The sequence below is a fragment of the Drosophila kikkawai genome, chromosome 2L, assembly GCF_030179895.1.
Source record: "Drosophila kikkawai strain 14028-0561.14 chromosome 2L, DkikHiC1v2, whole genome shotgun sequence".
In the NCBI taxonomy this organism is placed as follows: domain Eukaryota; kingdom Metazoa; phylum Arthropoda; class Insecta; order Diptera; family Drosophilidae; genus Drosophila; species Drosophila kikkawai.
Genome location: NC_091728.1, coordinates 646,304 through 663,522, shown reverse-complemented (window position 1 = coordinate 663,522; position 17,219 = coordinate 646,304). Strand labels below are relative to the sequence as shown.

The 17,219-nt window shown below is 47.0% G+C and overlaps 2 protein-coding genes across 2 annotated transcripts; one reads left to right on the top strand and one right to left on the bottom strand.

Moving 5' to 3' along the window:
• Positions 1-1,488: 1,488 nt before the first annotated feature.
• On the bottom strand, positions 1,489-6,389 carry net. The gene is made up of 2 exons (XM_017166376.3): positions 6,193-6,389; positions 1,489-3,375 (listed from the first exon to the last, which is right to left on the bottom strand). Exons 1-2 carry the CDS (start codon positions 6,263-6,265, stop codon positions 2,327-2,329), a joined length of 1,122 nt encoding a protein of 373 aa, XP_017021865.1. The 5' UTR covers positions 6,266-6,389; the 3' UTR covers positions 1,489-2,326.
• A 5,981-nt stretch (positions 6,390-12,370) lies between these two features.
• Ir21a (Ionotropic receptor 21a) lies at positions 12,371-17,209 on the top strand. Its single transcript, XM_017166232.3, has 6 exons — positions 12,371-12,658; positions 12,736-14,641; positions 14,719-15,000; positions 15,054-15,933; positions 15,987-16,179; positions 16,239-17,209. Exons 2-6 carry the CDS (start codon positions 14,231-14,233, stop codon positions 17,077-17,079), a joined length of 2,607 nt encoding a protein of 868 aa, XP_017021721.1. The 5' UTR covers positions 12,371-12,658; positions 12,736-14,230; the 3' UTR covers positions 17,080-17,209.
• The last annotated feature ends 10 nt before the right edge of the window (positions 17,210-17,219 follow it).

Genomic DNA, 17,219 nt, shown 5'->3' with positions numbered 1-17,219 from the left:
AAAATTGCTAGGGTGACCCGCCTTTGGCTGCTTTTTAAGAAAAAAAATAAGAAATAAAAAGAATTCTTACTGCCGCCCTGGTTCAATGAACTACCTATTTTGCATATTGTGCAAAACACGATATTTTACTATGTCCAAAAGTGCATTTATAAACAAAACAACATAATTATTACGTAGACTTCGCTTGCCAATTAAGTAAATTGTTTAATTGTGTTCTTGGTAAAGGCTCATTGGTATGCAATGATATTAATGCAGGCTAGAGGAATTCATTGATAAATGAATGCGCTTTTGAAATGAACTGAGAACGAGAACTGTATCTGGTAATACTTCCCATCTGGCGTTTCTGCAATAGACTCTAATAATTGCGTCAGCTTTGGCTTTATGCTAAGTTCTATGCGATAATTTTAATTGAATTGAGCTGACCGGAAAATATTTATAATTAGTGGAAAAATCCTTATTTCATATAGGACTTTGGAAACTGTATTAACAAATTCCTAAGGAGATCAGAAAATAGATGTTGTTTCGCCGGAGATGAAAGTCATTGTCATCCGCAAACGATAATGTTGCCTGTAGATTCTCGGGAGTATATTGCACCTCAGTGCTTAGTATAATGAAATATAGTAGCTTCGGAGGTATATGTAGTCAAATCGCTGAATCATGTCCAATGATCAGCACAAAGCGATTTAATATTTAATATTTTTCGTTGCTCCCCCCACTACCATCCATATTTTATAAATACAAGTGCTTGGACTTGGCGCCTGATTCGATTTTAACGCCTTTTTAGAACAGCCTTAGTGTCGGGTAAACAACCGTTTTTCAGCCACATAAATATGCAGATGCAAGTGCCTTTGAATGGGCTTCGGAGAAACAAGTGCCAGCCCAAGCACCTGGTTTCAATTGAATAACGCCCGTGCTTTGAGTCATTATCATATACGCCGATCAGAAACTGCTCCAATTAACCTGTTTTCTACGGCCACGGGGCTAAGACTACACTGGGCTACTACTAAGCTGATGTAATTTGTGCTGGCTATTGCACTGGGTCAACTAGATGCAGGCGCCTCGATTGACATTTGCATAGCTAACTGTGCAGCAGCATCGTTCCTGACTGAATACGTCATGGGTGCGCCTGCACCTCGCTTAGCCGGTGGCGATATCGTTAAACTTTGTGCCTGCTAGATTAGCTGACAAATTTATTTCTGGGCCCGATAAGGGCACTGACTGTTGTGTGCCAAAACGCGTTTATGATAGCGGTTCTGCCGATGAGTTCGGGTGCACCCGAATCGATCGCCTGCCGCTTTGGGCGCGCACCTGTTGGAGTTTATATACCAAATAGCTTGTTGCCAGCGATAAGATTATTCAACGTATAGACATAAATTACCCCTTTTCGTGCCTGTTTGCAATCCCCAGTGCGCTCGTACCCGGGCTGACTAATGGGTCAGCCCCGTCCTCGTCCACGTCCACCTAAGATCCCCCAAAAAACAAAATATATACTTGTTTGACAGTCAGATTTGTATATTTCTCCACTTTTATGGCACTAACGCTTATGTATAATGCTAGATCTACATATTAACCTAAAACAATGAGATTACATTTGGGGACTATTTACAGGGGGGCTGAAATGTTTCAGGACCTTCTTATTTACAAATGCAAATGTTACAAATCATTCGATAACACTCCTCTCACTCACAATGGCAACTGTTGAACAAGTAACTAATCGATCAGAGTCAGTCGGAGCCACACTTTATTGCTTCTCCACGATCCAGTTCAAGTAGAGTTCTTAGTTGCTAGCTTAAAGTACAAATATATAGTGTTATGGCTGCTTCAAATTTGAATCCAGTTTTAATATATTTGGATTTTAAAAATATATGGTAAAAGTAGTGCGTGTGAAGCCTGGAAAATAGCCAAACGTTCACGTTATTGCCCGCTAGGATTATTGTCTTTTCAGCTTTCAGTGTTCAGTTTTGTATATCATTTGGTGTTGACTGTTTGTACTGCCTTAAGTGCCCGTACCTCGTATTGTTTCAGTAAAAAGCGACTTTAAATTAGGATCACATCGCTGGTATTAAGCTCTAACTCTAATCTATCAGTATATGGTACAATTACAGTGTATTTCGCGCATTATTCATTTCCCCTCGACTCGCATCCTGGTCTTGTAGGTTACAACTAAACAAAGCTTTGAAAACTTTTAAAGCTATTCGGCCACCCGTGACCACCACTATGCCTAGGACTCGGAGAGTGTGGGTAGGAATGCTGGATGCAGATGCAGCTCGAGCCCACCCGGTTATCAGGAACAGTAGCGGCAATCAGTCGCATTGAATGCCTACGATTACTCGTCTTTCTTCCGCTTCACCTTGCCCTCCGTCTGAATAGTGGCTGTCACCGCCTCCAAGCAGTCGGCAATCGATGGCTCGGACTGGTCGGCGCTGTAGTCCTCGCCAGCCATTCGGCTCAGCGTCAGTATGTAGGAGCAGGCCACTCGCAGCACGGACAGCTTCGAGAGTTTTTGGGAGCTGGCATAGGAGGGAACGGCTTGGCGCAGTGTTTCGTAGGCGGCGGAAATGGTGTGGACACGGGTCCGTTCCCGAGCATTCGCCTCTATGCGGCGCTCCCGCGTCATGTTCTTGTAGTTACGCTGATGGTGGTGCTGGCTCTGGTGGGGTCGCGACATAGACACATCAGACCTTAGTCCGGAGGGGACCTTGCAAGTGTCCTCATCGCTGAGACTCGCGTCCAGCAGTGAAGAAGATGTGGGCACCGCTTTTGCTGACTTTTTCTGTAGCGCTTTTTTCGGAGTTTGCGGTTTGGCACTCGGCAGCTTGGGGTAGGACTCCGCTTTCGCCTCTTTTTCGGCTTCCAAAAGGGTTTTCTTCGTTACCAGTGCAAGCGGTTCCAGCTGCTCAGGATAGGGCGAGGCAAACGGCCGATGCAGAGTGGTGACACCTGGGTGACGGGCGAATATGTGGGCCGGATTCGGCATCATTTCCTGATCCAATCTCAGCGAGGATGCCAGGCAGCCGCTGGGCGGCGGAGAGTCCACGGCCGGGGGTGTCAGCACCACCGCTGAGTCGGCCGAGGAGGTGTAGCGAATGCGTTTCTTGAGCGGACCCGTAGCATGCATACTCGCAGTGGAAAGGACGGAAGGCCCGGGCAGCGAACCCACTACCTTGGAGGGTTCCGAGCTCTTGCGCTTGTTGCGGATCAGGGCGATGGGCTTGGAGTTTGAATTGGAGCTAGGGTCTGACGCGTCTTCTGTTCCTTTTGGCGCGATGTCGGGACTGCCACTGCGCGAGTGCTCGACGGCCAAGTCGTCTCCGCCTTCGCTTTCCGAGCTGGCGGAACAGAAACCTGCGTCACGGTCATTGGAATTGGGTGAATCTAAAAATAAACCAAAATTAAAGAGTTAGTTGTCTTCTATCTATGACGTTTAAGAGTTGGAAACCGGTTGCCCAGTTTTGGCATTTGTTATTGGTATTGGTATTATTTAAAAAAAACCCCCGTTTTCGCGGAACAGATTTGCCATTCCGAATAGGGTTTGACGTTTCGACTGCCTCTTGTGCGACGACACCCCTGTGGCTGCTAAATTTTAATACGCACAAAGGCCCCGTGTTGGCTTTATATTATATAATAATAAAACCATTCAGTATAAATATCCTAGACGTAAAAGAGATACCCCTGGCTCTGCTCATTTTCCTATCATCCTGAGAACGCCAAGCTTGATTCGGGCAGTGCAGCCGAAAATGTAAATTCAAATTATGCATCGCTTCGCATCGGATCGCATCGCATCGAGAAAATGAAACCTGTTTCCAGCCGCGTCAGTTTACCACTGACCTCCACAGGTATTTCAAAAGTGTTTAAACGCAGCTTACTTGTTAAAAGTAATTTATTTCGCGTCTGGCGCGTAAGTCGCGTAAAGTCGGTTCAAGTTCAGGCAGCAGTCGCTGCATCGGAAGCCAACAACCCGGTTAGCGATTTACGTATTGAGGCGCAAACGAAATAAGCGAGCGTTTAACCGGATTGCAGGGGCAAGTGTGGTAAGTGTGGCAAGTGGGGAGTCAAAGTGCTCCCTCTTCGACAGCTCCAGGGAGGGGTTGCTGGCTAACTAACTAATTAAGACAGCAGCTGTCCGAGCGGTGAACCTACTCAGTTGTGAGCTTTTCCGCCTCGCAATCTGGAATAAACCGAAACATCTGTCCTACTGAGCGGTATATAGTCATTTGGTATCAGCTTACGCTAATAACGCTACCTACGATCCCGGCTTTGCACCTATACATTCATCAAATTTGAACGCCTTTTATCCAAGTCGCTAAAATAGTACACATTTTACGGAAAGTGTGTGCTGTTCGTCTGTTGACACAACTATTTATAAGCATAATATTCCGCTATCTCTTCTAATTTTAGACAGATAAACAACGGAGCCAAATTCAAAGCAACTGTCTGACTGGCATTGCAGCCGCGAAATCAGGCTGTTCAAATAACAGCAGTTAGCCCAGCTCCATTCCCTGTGTGCTGTGCTGTGTTGTGCTGAGCCGTTATTATATATTCAGCACTGTAATTTATATTTAGACAAATGTTTGCCTACGAGTCGCCATCGCCATCGTCACTGGCATCTTCCAAGCAAAACACCTGTGCAGGACTCATATACGGCCCATTAAGAGTGTTATCAAATTTCCAATTATATAATCTATTTAGCGATGCCTGAAAAGTCTATTAAAGATAAATCCGACATCAAATCAAGGGGAAAGCTAGTGACTTTGGGCTTAGTTCCCAGTATACATTTTGGCTTGTTCTTGTTAATACCCCTTGCAAGCTGTCTAGCTCATTTTAAATGGATGCATCTGATCCGTCTCCAGCTCTAGAGTCCAGACCAAAAGGTTTTTCGCCAAAATTGTCAATGGTTTGCGCGTTATTGGCCTTTTCTTCCAAGAATGAATGCCCTCCTGTGAAAATCAGCTAAAACCTACTTTAAAGCGGCAGACATTAACTGTCAGAGGCATCAGAAAATCCCATATTCACGCCAAAAGTCAGCGAAAGGTTATCATCATAGGCGGCTTTTGGCTGGCTGGCGGTCGGTCCACTGGGAAGCGTTCCGTGTGTGGGAAGCCGCGGCTTATCGCAACTTGTACTTGTACATATGTATCTGTATGTATGTATATGCAAGTATGTTAGGCGACTCGACTATATGGTGTATATTGTAGTAAAATGACGCATCACTTTTATGAATGAAACGCAACAACACACCAGATGATGCAGTTTGGTGGCATAATCGGTGGCCCAGCTACCATGGGTGCTCCGTGCCCCTTTTTTCTGGTCAAAGTCCTTGGGTCCTGGCCGGGATTATTGGTTCTTTAACAAATTAAATTGCATACACTTTTAAAGGAAAAGAGCAAAGAACTTTAAAAAATAATAATATTGCCATAGATGTCCACTATCTTAGACTAGTCGATCGTACAAGCAATGTTATCAGCACTTTGGGGGGACAGTTGGGGGACCAAGTAATCCTAGATGTAACCTTTAATCCAGATTTTAGCTTGGGAGGCCAGAGAGGAGAGAGCTCAAACTTCCCCCTTGGAAAAGCTGTCACAGTCAGCAGGCGGCGGTGAATGAGGATACACATTCTCGAGGCCAACTGCCATTCCAGCTCCGCAAACAGACAAATTGCCAATATGTCTGGCGACATCGCGGTCCCCAATTCAGTATAGCGCGCAAAGTGGCTGGCTGACATATGCGCCGCCCCCCTGCAAAACCCAGAGCTGAAGTACGCTGGCGACAAATAGTTGGCGTTGTTTACGTATCTGTCTGTATCTAGATTGCCACCCTCAAAGGACTGCCACTTTTATGATTATGCTGCTGCTCCTGCTGCTGGCGTGGAGCTGGGGGAGGGACTCGGTGTGGGTGCACCGCACATCCCCTCACATCCATTTGGAATATCTGTCGCCAGTTAGCTTGGCACAGCTGCTTTGGGTAATTACTGAGCCCGTCGACAGTCATTCTTCAGTTGCCAACGTTCAACGTTTCAGTTTCCAAAGTTTATTCCTAACTTCAGGAGTTGCTACAACAAATGCCACTGTAGTCCAAAAAGTTGATACGGAAATATGTCGTTTACTTTAGTGCTGCGCTGTGCATTTTGCAGAGTTTGCAGGCAACAGGTGGCATTGGTGTGCTGTCTTTGACATTTTCGGACGCTTAACTCACCTTTCATTATAATAGCCGCCAACTCGGCTGCGCTTAGTTGCATGTAGAGCTTTTCCGGCTGCGTGTTTGCCATAATAACAGTGGACAGAAGCCGAAACCTCTGAGGGGGAGCGCGTAATCCAAGAGTGGCTCAAGCCGGCTTTAATGGTACTTTGTATTCTTGTTTCCAAAAACTGATATCAAAATTGATATCTCACGTAAAATATAATTGCGGCTCCTATAACTTGCACTTTATTTTATTTAAAAGGTGAGCAGCTTTGGCACTTTCACAATTTTTTTTGTCAGTTTCAAAATTTTTTTGTCGATTTTTTGAATGTTTACGAGAACTTGTACGCAGTTCCGACCGCAGCACGACCGTATCTGACGAAAGTATCTGACGTTCTGAACGTGTATCAGTATCTGTATCTGAAAGTGCCAGCGGCCGGTCGGCCGGCAACACGCGGTCGAACCTGAGTCGTTCGCCGTCGAGCATGTTCGCTGGGTTTTATGAATGGATACGTTGAAATTGTCCTATGTAGAATTGGCACTAGCAAGTGCTAACTTAGCTGTTACCTTTACGAATGTGAAGGTCTCCTTAACCAATTCAATACTATATACTATATACTCCCTGAAACGTTACCCCTCAATCCCTAAGAATGCCTTAAGTACTACTGCTAGCCTTTCTTTTAGAGGATAAGTCATAAAGTGATGCGTCTCCGTTTCTGTTAAATCAATGCTTTATTGACATTTTTAAAGTGGGAATAGAATGGATTCAGAAAACCCCATAATCCATTATATTATATTATATTATTATATATTTTCTAATATTCCCATGTTAAAGAAATGCCATCATCATTGTCCATATTTATATTCCATCTATTGAGGGTCACTTAATTCCTATGATTTCGGCAGGTTTTTCAATGGCAGCGATGATAGGCAGCACCCAACCCAGTCGCAAACATGTTGGAAGCTCCACAAACCTATGTCACTAAACCCACAGCGACCGAGAATATCTGCCACAGATGCAAGGCGAAATGGTATTGCATTAACGAGGATTGACAAGTGGAGGTCCTTTTATTACGCATCTCTCTTAAAGCTTTGTTACGCTGGCTGGCATCTATGTATGGTGGTTTCTGTCAGTGCCAGGATTTGTTTCATTTCTCGACGCAGCAACGCGTTTGCGCATTTGGTGGCAAATGCGTCATAGTGACCCTGAGGCTGGGCCCACGTCCTGCTCCTGCGGTTGATGGCGACGCTACACATGTCTTATGATTGCAATGACGTCGACATTGGATCCAGATCAATCAATATTATGCATATTGACATTTATTTACATGCTTAAACAGTAATGATTGCAGTGCAAGACCCTATCCAGGCCGTGATATTCTTCATTGAATCCAACAATATATACACACATTGGTTGTCGTTGTCCCTTTATGCTCACTTATGGATGATGTGTGTATGCTTCTATGCGTATTCGGTTTAAACTTTAAAGTGGGGAATTCTAGGAAAAAAGTTTAAATTTCGCATGATCATTCCCTCGAATGCGGCACACAATACAACCCCTGCCGCTTAAAAACAAGAGGCAGAGCCACTAATATCGTTAGGGTTCATTTCGTCTGGTTGTCTGAGCTGAGTCTGAGTCCCAGTCGCAGTCCGAGTCCAATATACTCAGCAGATGTACGCTGGGCACGAGTTTGTGGCTGTCGCGCGAAATACTTTTTGAATGATGACTTTCGTTTTTCAGAGACTTGTTCTGCTTTTATAAGAATGCGATTGGGCTGCCGGCTAACCTGTTTTCGTGGACTGGACAGGCTCCACATTAAAGTCCACAGCCTTGTCCCGCAGTGGAGGCCCAAAACAGCCTCCGCTGCCGCCGCCGCTCAGGTCGCGATCGGGCTTTTTAGTCGTTTCCCTTTGTCAAGCTGGAAGTTCAAGGATAAGGAGCTGAGGCTGGACTTCCAAAAATGGTCCGTGTACGTGTCGGCGAAATTCGATCTCTCCCTTTTAAAACAAACCATTTTTTCCTTGAGGCCCGGCTAGAATTACCCTGAATTATTTCTGTAGGTTTCGTATAAAATTAGCTAAAGTTGCAGTTATTGATTTGGCTTCTGTTCGTAGCAGCGAGGTAACATCATCGCCTTGGCTTCGATATTTGTATGTATTCCTGCAGGGATTTAACGATATCAATATGCTTATTACCAAAGGGAACCGTGAGTCCTATAGATTATAATTGACTTGCGTTCAGGTGAATATGTCAATTAAGCAGCACACACAAAGCACACCGTTCTACCTGCACAGATCTCGGCCTGGCGCTACCCGCGACGGGTAGGTGTCTCGATCGCTAATTGCTTTCAGTCGGCTCAGACTAATTTCCGGCCTCGGCCAATAGTTTCGCTAGACACACGGACGATTGATAAATTTCTGGAATTACACACAACAACAGCCAGGACAGGTAGCGGGGAATGAAATGACTTCGTTCTCGTAGACCAAGTCTGCAAAAGGGAGAAGAGCTGTGAAGTACGTTCATTAGAAAATTCTTTATTTGCGAGGCTCCAGTCTAAATGTTCGTCCGTCTTATGAGAGAATAAAGCAAAAGTTTATATTAATTGATAGGTCCCTTAAAAGATGCATCAGCTTTTCCTGCTTTTCCTACTTTAATCTCCTTTCTGCCCCACTTACATATTATTTTAAAAACCCTTTCACCTTCCCAAAAACAATATTCTGCGCAACTTAAATCTCTGTTAAATCATCGACGAATGTCGTGTATTTGTGTACCATTGCCACGTGATGTACTCCTAAAAAAAAGGAGGAATTCCGTTTCAGCTGGTGCCGGGGTGGTTATGTGTACACATGCTCTTACCTTAGATGCCACAGGTGCTGCATAGCAAGATTACCTGGGCTGCCATCTGACTGCGATTTTTCTCCTGTGGACATAACGTTGCCGTAATATGCACATGTTTTTCCATGTGACGTCACGTTTGTTGCATTCACCAGAGCCTCCCCCAACTCTGGCACCGGCCTTGGCACGTGGTTTTTGGATTTGCATGCCTCCAGTTCCACCCAATTTTGTATACTAGCTCAGTGACGATTAAATAATAGTTTTCGTTAGAGCAAACACCTATAAATGACGCCCCGACTCATACCGGAGGCTCGGCTACCACAAGTGTCAATCGTCAGTAGCATCCCCATGTTTACACTACAGGCATTGCCGCGGAAGTAAGACAACTTAAGCGCTTGAGTTGAGTCCCACAACGGACAAGAGTCAGTTTCCGCCAATCTGTTTACCACATTTCCAAAATCTTATCCAAATCTCCGACGACGAGCATATACACTGCGAGGAGTGCGGGTGGTGAAAGGATTGTTTGCGGCAGCCGACTTTAAAAAATGTATTTACAGGAATGGAGTTCAGATCCAGATGGAACACATGGGAACCTTGCTGAGCGCCTTGGACCGTCTGCGCCAGCATCCATGTGTGTTTTCTCGGTCACGGACGTTTCCCAGAGGGGCCCCTACACTCCCCAGGAATGTTCAGTAATCTCAGTGTGTATTTTTTTAAGAAAAGCCACTGTACTGGTTGGTAGTAGAAAAATACTTCACCCCCTCAGAGTTTTGCTTAGCTACGCCCCTGCTTTCCTCGGCTTCGCCTTGTGACCTTTGGCGGCGTCAGCCTGATTTGCAATTTTTCATGGAAATTGCGCTGTCGACGGCTAGTGGCACATATGCTGACCAGAAGGACAGGAACAGCGGACGCATCCTTGAGTCCAGAATGTGTGAAATGTGTGAAATTTGCACCCAGTTGTGCTCAGACTGGCGACAACGTGTCTTTGCCTATTACCAAGCCTGCAAAGTCGCTTGCGTGGGAATTAATTTGGGAAAGTTTGTGGAAAAACCACATCTGTTAAATGGTCTGCGCCCAGCGGTAGACACCAGTGTAACATGCAGCATCTAGGGGTGCCAAAGCAGGAATCACAAGCGGTTCAATCAAGTAATTAACATTATCCGATGCTAATTTGGATCTAGAGCTTGAATGCCACTCCCTCTTGGGGAGCGTGACAGCCCCAAGCTAAGGTGAACAGCAAACACCGGCAATCAAATACCTGCGTGCAAGAAATCATGCCCATGGAACACAATTAGATGCTAAAAAGTACGCTATTAATGTCAAAAAGTTCGGGACTGCTGGCGAGACACAGCGCAGACAACCCCCACATTGCAATTTGGAAAGGGTTCTGGCACGCAAAAAGAACGACTGGGGTGGGGTATTTAATGGGTATGGAGAGCAGTATCGCATCAATTCCCACGCTTCTTGGTACGGGAAACACCCGCAAGCAACAGAATTCTGCAGCCTTCATCTGCGTCAGTGGCCTCTATTCGCCCCCAAAACACTCTTGCAGATGGGAAATTACACAGAAGCAATACGGCAGCAGCAGCAGCAAATTGGTAATTCGAAAGTCGAGACCGCTTTGGGCGAGAGCTGCCACTGGGCTGCAGCTCCAAAATGAGGTGCTGGAATGAGTTACTTAATAGAGAATGCCTTAGCATGTGGTCATGACGGTGGCATCCACCTCAAATCTTTCTATTTATACCCGCCTGTGCGTGCTCTAGCAGTGGGCCACCTCTGGTCTGATTTGGGAGTGGGGATTGGGGCCTGTGTCACTCACGCTGAGTTCCGCATTGGAGATGTCTTCGCACTAAAGCTGCCATAAGAGACCTTGTTGGATATTGGATCATAGAAAGCAAAGTGTAGCGTAATGCCACAGGCAGACGCGTTAGGGTTTTGCGGTACCTGTCGACGAGTCGTCGGCCCTAAGTGCACTTCCTGATATGGCTATCGCCCGTTACCCATTTAGACGCAGGCATTGTCAAATCCTTGTCATAAAACTGCATTGTTCACTTGTCCTTTGTTGGATAGGAATTTTCATTTTTGCAGTCAACACACAAAGAGCCAGACAGAAGACGATTTTGTTAATTTTTGGCTGGCGCCAGCTGCACAGCTGGTTGCCGTGGCCTCGGCGCTGCTGCTGCTGCTGCTGCTGCTGCTGCAGCGTGCGGTGCGATTGCCGTGTCATAAACGCAATGCAAATAAGTGAGTGACCGGCGGCACAGCACAGGTTTCTGGTCTGACCGACCAGATGCTTTGCAGTTCTCGCGCCTCAACGTTGACACGCATGAACGTAGCTGGAAACATTCCATGGGAGAACGGACTCCCGCGCTGCCATTCCCCCCGCACGACGCCACTGCCACTGCCACTGCGGCAGTGCCACATGCCATGCCGAACCGCAGCTCCAACGCGGGATGGTCACGGGCTATTGGCCACTCATTTGCCAATGTTGGCGCATTCGCCACTTCTACTTGTCGCCGTCCCAGCAACTGGTTTGAATTCTTCATTTGCGTGCCGAAGGCATCTGTTGCCCGGTTGTCTTGCCAGGTTCATGCCGAGCACGATATTCGCAAGTTGGTAATTCGCAAAACGCAGCCGGCCAGACTCCTCAAAGTTGCTGGGAAGATTGGGGATGGGAATGAGTATGGCAGATAGTGAACAAGGGATTTGCCCCGCATAAACCCAACACGAGATGTGCACCTTTTATTCACATATCCACATGGGTACATCGGTATGTATGCTCTGTCGTTATTGCCAGTGGTCTGCCGAACCGCACCGTGCACCGGCCGTGTTCTTTGAGGACACCTTGTCATGGAAAGGTGCAGACCAACTGCCACCGCTGATGATATGCTGGCGGGCATAGCCTGTTGATCGGCGCTGTCTTGCCTAAATTAATAACTGCAGCGTGCGGTCGGCCGGCCGGGCTTCTCAGGTGCTTTTGGAAAGTTCATTCAGCAGCAGGTAAAATGACCCTGGCGACGGGCCTGAATGGATGTCAATTTCTACGAAAATTAAATGGATAAATTATCGATGCAGCCGCCACTGAGGTAACCTAGATCGGAGGCCAAAGACCAAGTTTTGGTATTAACTTGTAGGTCTGATTCCACAACTCCCCATCCGAGTTATACAATGAATGGGGCTTATTGAATGCGCAGTACCTAGGCCACACACTTCGCACTGTCTGACTCTGCAGAATGGGAATCAGACACCTCGGAAGGTGCTAGACAGTTAATTAATGTGGCTTTATTCGTATATGCTTACTAAAAATAGTACAAAGCGTTGAATATAAATAGTTGCCTATCATTTAGTTAGCACATTTCTGCAAAGTTGTGTTTAAATTTAACTTGGCCTCAAATTAATTTCAAATTTTCGTACTTAAGTTTGCCTTATAAAGCTAGTAGCTTCCTTTGTGGCTTAAATATCAAATAGGGTGTCGAAGCAACCCCAACACCGGGCACAAGATTCGCGGATCTAACAAGCTGATAGCGGGCTGCACATGAAGAAAATTGGCGCCAGCCGTGAAAAATATGTAGACAATTAGAATAGCATTTTGGCTTCGCTCTGCGGACCGCCGATTCATTAAGTTGTTCGGTCTCGTACACATATGTATGTACAGCTGCACATATGCGGTGGTCTCTATGCAACATCTTGTCAGAATGTCACTAATTGGACTTTGCACCCAGCGGCCGATCTTTTTGGCAAACGTTCGGATGAGGATGGTGGCGCATTCAGTGGCATCTGTCGTTCAAGTGTCTTTGCTTTCTGGCACAAAAGTTCAAAACGAAAAGAGCGGAGGCGTCCCAGACTGCGTTGCCGGCGGACATTGTGATACAGCTGCAGGTGGATGTATCGAAGCCGCCAGTTACCATTGCTTTGGGACTTGGGAGTATCAACGGTGCTGAGGTGACATCTTTTGAAATAATTCAATCCGACAGGAGGGTGGTGGAAAAGTCACTAAAGTCATATTTAGGTGATCGTGCTAAATGCTGGAGACGTTAACGGCCCATAAGAGGCAACCCTGGGTTAAAAAGCACATAAACCAACTCGCAGCTGGCCATGTGGGTATTTATTAGGATGCATGGAAATGATGGGGCACAGTTCGTCATAATTTGTCGTCGAAACAGACATGCTCCGAAATGGAAATCGGTACGCAGTCATGATGCATCCCAAGAGAAGACACATAGAAAAATAAATATGCACTTGCTTATTTCCATGAGAAACACAAGAAATACATTGAAAACGCCTATAAGTATTTATTTTTCAGTCTGTACATTTCCTTAATGCTTGCCAAAATTGTATTTTCTCCGAGTGTAGGCCATAATTTGTTTAAAAATGGATTAAAGCAGAAGCAGAATGTGCAGTATATGTGCTTAAGAACTCATTAAGATTGTCGCCACCACCAAATTTATTCGCAATGAAGCAATTTGATGTGACGGAATTTAATTTGCGGTGAACCTTACTCTTAATGGAATATTTTTAATGCATATTCAAGAGATCTAGGTGCAGGCCTGTCCACTTTATTAAATACTATCAGGAACTACTTACTCATCGCTAGTTCGACCGACACCCACATAAAATCACAACCGTCCCCCACAGACAAACGCAACCAGTAGAACCCCCGCCTCCCCTGCATTCCGGTCGTAAAAACATGGCGCAGTCCCAGGCAGGCCGGAATGTGTGCGGCGTGTTCTAAATCTAAAAAAGAATCCCGCCAAAGCCACTGCAGCTGTTGCTTGTGGGTGAAAGTGAAAACTTGCGGCACATGTCTTTTGGCCGGAAGCGCATGAAAATTGAAATGAAACGCCATGTGGCTTCCTTTTTGATGACTGTTTTATTCTTAAATTACTATTATATCCATCACAAAATTTGCAAACTAGAGGAGCAAACTATACACTGATACTGATCCGATCTTATATATAAAATTCACCATTTAAAATAACATTTGATTAGTTGTTTCGAACAAAAACCAGGATCCAATTATGAGTGAAGCAATCAAGTTCTATGATAAGCCTTTGGCGCAGGTGTTACGATTAATATTCTCGATTGGAAGCCCTATAATTTGATGGGGTGACGACCCGTAGCGTGCAGCCATTGTGCCCTTTGGGATGGTATAAATAGAGCTGCAAGTGCCGCCACTGCCAGTACTTGGAACCCCGACCAGAAGTGCTTGAAGTCGCTATGCCGAAAGCTTGGCTAGTTGCAGTTCTATTAACCGTCCCATGGGTCGTCGCCGCTGCAGGAGCCTCCTTCGAGACTGAGGTGCCAGAGAAATGTGTTAGCCGGCGACTCATCAACCGGTATCAGTTAAACGAGGAGATATATGGACAGGGAGAGTGCGGAAACAGCCATCGGACGAAATTTCGAAGTAGACGCCGTGTCGATCCTACCTTCCACGGGAATCCCAAGCCGCGGGCAGAGCTTTTGGCTGGCAAATTTCACGTAAATTCTTACAACTTCGATCAGACGAACTCTCTGGTGGGTTTGGTTAACAAAATAGCCGAGGAGTACCTCAAGAAATGCCCACCAGTCATATATTACGATAGTTCTGTGGAAAAATCAGATGGCCTGATTCTGGAAAACTTGTTCAAGGTAACTTGGTCATACATATTTAAATATCCCTAGAGGATTTGTTTCCTTAAAAAAACCGCACATATCTTGGTTCGCAGACTCTCCCCATTACCTTCTACCATGGCGAGATTAATGCTCGCTATGAGGCGAAAAACCCCCATTTTACAAGCCCCATCGATAGCAATTGCAAGAGTTATATCTTGTTCCTTTCGGACCCACTGATGACGCGAAAAATTCTGGGTGCCCAAACAGAAAGTCGGGTCGTTCTTGTCTCCAGGTCAACGCAGTGGAAACTGCGTGACTTTTTGTCCTCGGAACTGTCCTCGAACATTGTCAATTTGCTGGTCATAGGAGAATCCCTTATGGCCGACCCATTGCGAGTGAGTAGGAGTGCTTTGATTAAGGAAATATTTAAACTTTACTTCTGCCACAGGAGCGTCCTTACGTGCTGTACACCCACAAGCTGTACGCAGATGGCCTCGGTTCCAATACTCCCGTGGTGCTCACCAGCTGGATAAAGGGAGCTTTGTCCCGGCCACACATTAATCTCTTTCCGCCAAAGTTCCAAATGGGCTTTGCCGGCCACCGCTTCCAAGTGTCGGCCGCCAATCAGCCGCCCTTCATCTTCGGCATCCGTACTTTGGACTCCTCGGGCATGGGTCAATTGCGCTGGGACGGCGTGGAGTATCGGCTGCTGAGCATGATCGCCAAGCGCCTGAACTTCTCGGTGGACATCACCGAGACGCCCACGCAGGCCTTTACACGGGGGGTCGTTGACAACATCCAGCAGCAGATTGTGCAGCGGTCAGTGGACATAGGGATGTCCGGAATTTATATAACAGAGGAGAGGCTGCGGGACTCGGACATGTCCGTGGGCCACTCCCGTGACTGCGCCGCCTTCATAACGCTGGCGTCGAAAGCGCTGCCCAAGTACAGGGCCATCATGGGTCCGTTCCAGTGGCCCGTCTGGGTGGCTCTCATTTGCGTGTACCTTGGCGGCATCTTTCCGATCGTCTTCACCGACCGCCTGACCCTCAGCCACCTGCTGGGCAACTGGGGCGAGGTGGAGAACATGTTCTGGTATGTGTTTGGCATGTTCACCAACGCCTTCACCTTCAGCGGCAAATACTCGTGGAGCAACACGCAGAAGAACTCCACGCGTCTCTTGATCGGCGCCTACTGGCTCTTCACGATCATTATAACGTCCTGTTACACCGGATCCATCATAGCCTTTGTAACCTTGCCGGCGTTTCCGGATACCGTTGACTCTGTGCTTGACCTACTGGGCCTGTTCTTTCGCGTGGGCACCTTGGGTGAGCAAACAAGAGAAGGGAAATGTCAACTTGATTCACATACTAACTCACAGATAATGGGGGCTGGGAGACGTGGTTCCAGAACTCCACACACATTCCAACCTCCAGGCTGTACAAGAAGATGGAGTTTGTCGGGACCCTCGAGGAAGGCATTGGCAACGTCACGCAGAGCTTCTTCTGGAACTACGCCTTCCTTGGCTCCAAGGCTCAACTGGAGTACCTGGTGCAGTCGAACTTCTCGGATGAGTAAGCAGAATCAGGGACCATGCTGTCAGGGGATTTATTTTTTTTGTATGCACGTCTAGGAACATATCACGGCGATCGGCACTGCATCTGAGCGAGGAGTGCTTTGCTCTCTTCCAAATAGGCCTGCTTTTTCCACGGGAGGCCGTCTACAAGCGCAAGATTGACTCGATGATCCTTCTGGCGCAGCAGAGCGGGCTCATAACCAAAATAAACAACGAGGTTAGCTGGGCAATGCAGCGCTCGGCATCTGGCCGCCTGCTCCAAGCCAGTTCGTCGTCAGCGCTACGGGAGATCATACAGGAGGAGCGCCAGCTGACCACGGCAGACACGGAGGGCATGTTCCTGCTCATGGCGCTCGGCTACTTCCTGGGGGCCACGGCTCTCGTGTCCGAGATTGTGGGCGGGATAACGAACAAGTGCAGGCAGATACTCAAGCGCTCCCGCAAGTCGGCCTCCAGCTCCTGGTCCTCCCGCCACAGTTCGGCAGACTTGGGCGGAGAGCCGCGCACCCAGGCCGAGCAGCAGGCGCACGACGAACGGAAGGCGGCGCGACGGGACGCCGCTGAGGATGGCCAGAAGATGAGTTTTGGCATGCGCGAGTTCAACCTCACCAGGACAACGCTGCGCGAGCTTTACGGCAGCTACAACAGACCCGATCCGTCATCTACTCCTGCGGCGGTCCCCGAGCATGCCCAGCCACATGCCAATGTCGCCAGTTACAGCTACTTCGAGGACGAGGAGTCGACCCGGGAGGCCCTAGAGTCCCTGGGCCGTTTAGACGATATTATTTCTCAGATGGAGGCGGAAAGCCCCGAAAATGAGTCTTTTGCGCACGACTTTTCGCCAGACGAAGTGTTTGGACCACACACTGAACCGGGGGACAGTTCTGAAACACAATAGTTAGGTTGCACGAAAATTCTTAGTATTGAAAGCTTTAAACAATTCAAATTGTCAAGGAAAAGGAAGAACATATTCCACATTTTATTTTACCAAAAATTTAAGATAGTTAACTAACTTTTGTAGAATGTTTGGTTTAATTT